General features: G+C 46.7%; 1 protein-coding gene across 1 annotated transcript in view; it reads left to right on the top strand.

Annotated features, from left to right (window-relative positions):
• Window positions 1–4471, top strand: part of ITPR2 (inositol 1,4,5-trisphosphate receptor, type 2) — a 234126-nt gene extending 229655 nt beyond the window's left edge. The window contains exons 56-57 of the mRNA XM_009332815.1: window positions 2876–3037; window positions 4276–4471. Of these exons, the coding sequence (XP_009331090.1) occupies window positions 2876–3037; window positions 4276–4362 (249 nt within the window). The 3' untranslated portion in view covers window positions 4363–4471. The remainder of the gene's footprint in view (window positions 1–2875; window positions 3038–4275) is intronic.
• The last annotated feature ends 2781 nt before the right edge of the window (window positions 4472–7252 follow it).

Raw genomic sequence — 7252 nt, forward strand, 5'->3', positions numbered from 1 at the left:
TGCTGCGTGCTCTGTCCCTGTCTTCACCTGCTCCTGGTCATCCCTCTTCCCAGAAAGTATAATGCTGTGCCAAGGAGGAGGGAAGCAGGTGACACTGGGAGCCTCGAGAGAGGCAAGCCCACTGAGCCACAACAATCCGCACGGATTTGTGTGGTGTTCCTCTGGACGCTGCAGTGCGGTGGAGGGTCAGTCCACAAAAATCTTTCCAAGGCAGTTGGCGGTCTCTGCCTTGCGTCCTGGAGAAGCGAGGGAGTGGCAGATGGAAAACAAAACCAGCAAAGTGCATTTCACAATCCTGGCAGCAGTACTCGGCAAACACAAGAACCTCAATGATGGAGTCTGAGATTGCTCTCCCTGTGCAGCCTGGCTTTAGAAACTTTGGCGTTACGGCGAGCCTTGCCAAAAAGGGCTCCTAGCCCCTCAGCTGGCTCCTACGGTCATGTGGCCTTGTGTTTGGTATCTCCAGGTGCTTCAGGCAAGAGGAGCTGTAATGGGTGCAGATACTAGAGCTTTCCAGGAACCATTCAGATACAAGTGCAGCTCTGTTCACTGTAGCTCCTTTGAATTCACTTTCTGTGCCTGTAGTGGCAGACAAATTTGCTGGCAAACATTTTGCAAAAAAAAGGCATTGATCCAGAAAGGCTCTGTGCACAAACTAAGCTTGGTATAAATGAGTACACCTGTGCTTAACGCTAGGCACGTGATGAATGCTCTGCTAGATGCTAGCCAAAATAAATTTAAAATAAATATCGGAGCGTACTCGTAGAAGATGAATGCTGGTCTTGTAAGCAGAAACGCACGCAGCAGAAATAGGAGTCTACCGCTCCGTGTGTCCGCTGGGGATATCCAGCAGGGAGGGTCACGTGCGCTCCTTTCAAGCTCACCAGCGGAGCTGGTGAAAACAGGTTTTGATTTGAATGAGTTATGACCCATTGAAAATGGCATCATGCGTAACCACAGTAAATTGTCATAATGAGATCACGAGGCTCAAAAAAGTGGGCAGCGAGGAAAGAGGCCTCATTCCACCAGCGCACACGGCTGACTGAGCCCTGGGCTGCAAAATGCAACGGAGGGACACAGTCTTATTCCCTGAACATCTTGTCATTTTAGCGACAGGACCAGAGGTTGCACAGCCGGATGAAAACTCATTAGAAGTTTTGAGTTAAAAAGAAGAAAACAAGCCAAAATTCTTATGGCTTTGCACTTAGTCTTATCCAGGGTTACAGAGGGGACTGGGCTAATGCAAATAGTGGAAAAACATGAATACCGTAAGTGCTTCCATGCTTACCAAGGGTTAGCTTGGTTGTTTCTAGACCATGTTGCTGTAGGAGGGGAGGGTTTGGTGATCAGGGCAGAGCACTACGTAGTTGAAAGCAACTCTCTCTGGAAGCACAATAAAGCTGTATTCACTTGGCGCATCCCCAGGCTCTCAGCTCTGCCAGGCCAGCCCGTGTAGAACCTGCTCACGTGTGGCTGCCCTGGGCTGCCCAGCCGTAAATACTGCAGAATCATTGGTGGCTTTTGGATTTTCACGGTGAGGCAAAGTCTGAGACTACAGTAAGTTCGATGCGCTTAAAACTTTAGCAAATACCAAGCCCAGACAACGCAAGTAGCACAGCTCTTGCCTGCCAGGAGTCTTGTAGGTGGACTTCTGGAAAGAACTCCTTTCCTTTACTCCTCTCCTCCTCTCCTCTTTTCCTCCTTTTCTTTCCGATACAGTGCTATTTGTGTGGGGCCATTCACAGTGCAGGAGTCTGGAAGAAACACACTCCAGCTCATTCTGTTTCTCTTCTAAAGTTATCAAGTGCACGTGTCCATAGGGGCCCGTTGCAAAACACCATACATATGATCTAACCGCATCCTCCCACGCCCCCCAAGGTGGAGGGCAGAGGCGCGTTGATGTAACGCATCACCAGCTACAGGACCCGTTTCCCTCATCTCGTGCCTTAAGGCAAATCGGGTTGCTTGCCACATGGTTGCCACTCCTCCTAGGCTCGCACCCTCCAGTCTCCTCCGTCTGTTAGGCGTTGCACACAAATATCTGTGCCCCTGAGCCACGGAGACAATTCAGGCTCATACTGACACGCAGCACCTTCCTGACTTGTATCATCTATTTACAGTATTTTTATCATTATTAAATTCATAGCCTGAGTCCATGAATAGAGAAACACTCAATTCAGTGCTATTCCATGCAGTGCTTGGTCCTTAGCAGGTTAGCCTTTGGCCATGGGGTTGTGCTTGCATTTGCCTAAGGTGTACAATCTGAATAGCACGCTGAAGCCTAAGCCATTCCCAGGACCCCAGATCTTCTGTTGTGGGCAGCTGAATTCAATCTAAGGTCCCTCTGCTCTTGCAGTAGGCACGCTCCAGGCCAGTCTGGAGAGGACTCTGGCTTGTCTTGTTTTCCTGATGCTGGCTCGCTGACATTGCTGCAAGGACAGCCAAAACAGATGGAGGCCAGCCAAGCTGAAGAGACAGTGGGGAAATGTGTCCCTGCATACACTTAAGAGCAAAGCGCAGGGAGCACTCAGGCTTTCCTGCTGCTAGTGTACCAGAGAAGTCTCCCCAGAGCTGACCCAGTGGGCGTTTCTGCATGCCAGAGTCGTGGATGAATGTGTCGACACTGCCCACGCTGCAATACAGGTGCAGCTGTGGGGAACCAAGATTTTGCAGTTGGTGCCTTCTTTGTAGCTAAGGAGAACCAAGAATAAAAATGCTTGTGTAAAATACTTTCTGAACTTACTGCTTCGTAAGTTCACTTGCTGTGTGTCACCCACTGAGTAGAAGTCCTTCTGAGTTTTTGTTCTCTAGTCTCAGCTTCGTGGCGCTGCGTAAACCCCTACTAACATTACTAATTTTTCTAATACCCATGTAGGAGAAGAATTTGGACTGGTTCCCTCGGATGAGAGCCATGTCCCTGGTTAGCAATGAAGGCGACAGTGAGCAAAATGAAATCAGGAACCTGCAAGAGAGGCTGGAGTCAACCATGAGCCTTGTAAAACAGCTTTCCAGTCAGCTTGCTGAGCTCAAGGAACAGGTAAGTGTCCTGCAGTGGGTAGCAACCTGAGCACATGTGGGTGAACGTGCTACCTTTCATCAGGTCACAGTCAGGACAGTGTTACAAAAGAGACTTTTGTCTTAGAAAGGTTTTATCTTTCCCTCCAGTAAGCTTTCTGAGTAGATACACTGGTACGGGTTTGGAATGAAATTGTACTCCATTAGCAACAGCAGAGAACAGGTAAGGAGAAAAGCCGAGGGGGAATTAGTTATGAAATCCTCCCAGTGAGTGTGCAAGGACAGAGGGAGAACTGCAGAAGCCATCATGGGCTTTGCATATGCAGCTACTGCGTAACCCGGCAATAAAAAGGGCATAGCATCAGAAATAGCTGCGTACTGATGGCAACCAGTAGAAAAGCTTTCTGAATCTGACACTTGGATTTTTCTTCCCCACAAAGAATATCAACAGTGCTGTTGCGAAAACAATTTGCCGAGCCTGTTGCTTTGCTTGTGTCGCCCTTGTCTTTGTGCCCCTCCCGCAGCTCCCCCTTCTCTCCCGTATGGAGCACGAGCTGCTGGCCTCCCTTAAAGCCCTCCTCCTGCCTACACCACCTTACTGTTTCCTCTCGCTTCGGGATCAAAAGGCCAGCTCCTTTTTTGCCAAAGATGCTGGTCATCTCTGGTTTGCTCATTACAGTTTCAGAACAGCATCTTTGTGTTTTCTTTATGGGAAGAACTTCAGCGGCATCAACAGAGTTATCTAATTATCCCCCTTCAAATCCTTCCTTAAAACTCTTTTTCCCTGTGAAAAACTCAACAAAGGTTTAGGCTGGATGTGCTGAGGTCCTTGCTTATTGTGCTTACCCATACTGTCGGTTTTTTTATCTCCCTCTGGCTGAATCTGTTCTCTCCTGGCTTAAATTTAAACTCTCTGGGGCTGGGACCATCTTTTAATTCTGTGATTGTACAGCACCAAGTGCAAATGCTGACCCTCTGCGGGGCTACACAACGTGATAGCAGCGCAAATAATACACTGCAAGACCTGCCGCTGGATAAGAATAATGTACAAATGAGAATAAAATGTCCATACTTTGCAGGAAACAGATCTCCCGCTTCAAAGGCATGTCTTACTTGTAATTTTCAGTGCTGAAGAAAAGAATTCCACTCCCTGTTGTTTTGCTTTTATGTATCTTGCTCTGCGACTGCTAAATAATAGTAAAAAGGAAAAAAAAAAGAGAAAAAATTCTCAACTCATCTCTTTCTGCCTTTCCACCTTAGATGACAGAACAAAGGAAGAATAAGCAGAGGCTGGGCTTTCTTGGATCAAACACACCCCATGTGAATCATCACATGCCACCACCCTGATACCACGGGGAGAAGCCGTGACTAGCCTTTCATCAGTATTCCTGCTTTATTATAGAATAAAAAGCTGAGATTGAGAGGAGTGAACAGTGCCTATTGTTACAAAGTTAAAAACAACCAAGTGCCAAGATGTTAAGTGGTTTAGCTCTGGGAACAATTTGTAGCTGTTTTTCATGGTTGAAAGGGACCACAACCTAGAATGCGAGAGATACAAGGGAGCTCGTTTGTATTCGTCCACGGGGCCCGACTCAGCTGCGTTTGCGCTCTGCGACTCGATTGCTTCGGTGGTAGCTGCCGTGTGCGGCAGAGGTCGGGGCAGCGTTTGGCCGCGTCCTTAGAGCTGCCTTCAGACTTCTCCCTAAAGCGCTGGGATAACCACGATGAGCAGAAGGAGGAGGAATGTTTATTAACGCAAATACGACAGCCTGGTTCGGAATCAATAGAAGTCGTTTCTGGCTTATTTGCCAAATAGCAACATTAGTCACATTTGCTTGGCATTTAGTGTTTTTTTAATTACCGTAAATATGTCAGTTGAGTAAGCAATAATGTTGCTTCAAGTAACTTCTACTAGGAGGGAAAGGGGAGAAACCTCAAAAGACTGAAAAAAAAAAAAGAAGAAAAAAAAATAGAAAAAAGTTGCAAAGAGAAACATTAACGCTTTTGAATTTTAGCTGTCACCATGCGATTTCTTATTTATAACATGGAGCACAATGGATCTACAGCTGTGGGAATGTTACGCACATAACACTGACAACATAACTGGAAGTAATTTCTTTCTCCTGGCTTCAGATGTTCTTGATTAATGTGGCCGTGAGATTTCGCATACTGAGGAGTTAAACTGTGTTTTAAATTCAAGTTCCAATGGAGGATTCAGGGGAAGAAGAATTATACCTGTAGTCTGAAGCACGTATGGGATTTTATTTTTTTTAAAAAAGCTTAGAAATGTCTTTCTGTATGGAGCTGTAACGGTGTCACTACCTTCCATAAACTCATCTTCAGCGAGAGTTGACTTGAGTAAATAAGCACCATATTTTGCCAGCTTTCTTCTGAGCTAAAGCTCATGGGCTTAGCCTGCCTTTGCCCACCCTTCCTCTTTCAGGGGCTTGCAGGAGTGGCCTCTCCCCACAGGCCTGGCTGGTGGGGGACGGGGGGCAATGCCAGAGGAGCTCCTTCCAGCTCTAGGCTCTACGAAAGGCGGCAGCCGAGTCAGCTGTGCAGGTTTCTGCTGTATTCTGTATTTCTTAGGACGGCTTTAAAAGAAAAGTTACAGGGTTTCCACAGAGCCCAAGAGGGCTCTTCTCTCTTTTAGGAGAAGATTTTGGGGGCACAAATGTGAGTTGTGGTCCCAGTTCACTTTCATTTTCAATGGGTTTTGGGTACCTAATTGTCCTTGGTGCATTTGAAAATGCACCTCCATTACGTGGAGTCACTTTTCAAACCAAAATATTTTTGCAATGGTTTTCCCCCTGTAACATTTCCAGTTTGTTATAAAAGCCATTTTGATCAAAGGTGAAAATATTACTGGCTCCACTATTTCTACTTTCTCCCTGAAGAAATTCTGTTGTCTTATTTAAGGCACGATTCAAACCAACAGACCTGGAGTAAAGGGAAGGAAGGGGCATTTCCCTCTCTTCATCCCAAATTCAAGCCTGTTCTCGGAAGCCGTCTCTTTTTTGTGCCAGTGAGGTGGCTGAGATAAAAATAATGTACTTTAGGGTCTGACTCTTCTACCATTAAAGCATTTCCCATTGGCTTCAATTGTGTCCTTCAAAAACACTGCGTAGAAAGCAGGGATTTGTGTATTTTACGGAAAGAAAATCTCTTTCTGCTGACTGTCCTTTAGTCCACAGAGCATCCTGGTTGTGAGAGGTGATGGCCATTTCCAGGTTTAGGGTCTAGTTTTCCTGAAAGAAATTCTCCCACATCCAGCCAGCGCTCTGCCTCCCTGTGCTAAGGTGAAGAGCAAGTGGTGGTTATCAGGAATGGCACAAGGCCAGTGAAACTGAGTGGTGGGAGACTAAATTGCCTGCGACTCCTCTGCTGGTGTCGGGCTCGCAGCCTTGCTGCAGCCAGACATCAGCTGCTTCCCAGGCAGAGGGAGTGCGTGGGGGCAACGGGAGCTGGGTTGAGCTGGTCGATGCTGCGTGTTTGCTTCTGGGGCTGGAGTAACCTTTTCCGCTCCAAAGACCAGAGAACAGGCTGGTCTTTGGAGAGCAGAGCAGATGCGGCTGTGGCATGGGGAGCTGATGGTAGGAAAGCTGCTAGGTCAAAGCAGAATACAGAAAAGCAGTTGTCTTCAAAGAACGACTGAGATATTTTAGGAATAAAGCTTGGAGTGTGCCTTTCCTTCACGCTTACTGTGTATGAGGTCTTGAAGCTACTGCTCCAGTATCGCTGTGGTGGTGAAAAGCCCTTCCATAAGCCTCGCCTGTCAGTGAGGACAGGGCTTCACGTACTAATTGGCATTCAGCACTGAGAGACTTGCAGTGAATTGATTCTGGGAGTCTGCATCAGCCACACGCTGTGCAGTAACCAGCCACCAGCGTAACATAAAGCCAGATTTGCCTTTCTGACTAGACCTATTGTACATCGTGAAGCCAAAGGAGTTGCACGCAAACATAAAGTTGGTGGTAAGTTGGTAGAGAATCAGACCCTGCAGCTGTATTAATTCAAATTAGTTTATGCAGTTCATCAGATCTAGTCACAGCTTCTGTTTCAACAGCAATTTCTTCTTCCTCACACATATGCTTATTAGAGGCATAAAGCACAGCTTAATGGAATGAAGATAAATTAAACGATCATGATTTATTGGGGGGTGGGTGGTTGGCTAATACTGGAAGTGGTTGGCATTTTTCTTATTTACACTCGGAAAAAGCAAATGAACCACTGCATA

This window comes from Pygoscelis adeliae, unplaced genomic scaffold (genome assembly GCF_000699105.1).
Source record: "Pygoscelis adeliae isolate BGI_AS28 unplaced genomic scaffold, ASM69910v1 Scaffold38, whole genome shotgun sequence".
In the NCBI taxonomy this organism is placed as follows: Eukaryota; Metazoa; Chordata; class Aves; order Sphenisciformes; family Spheniscidae; genus Pygoscelis; species Pygoscelis adeliae.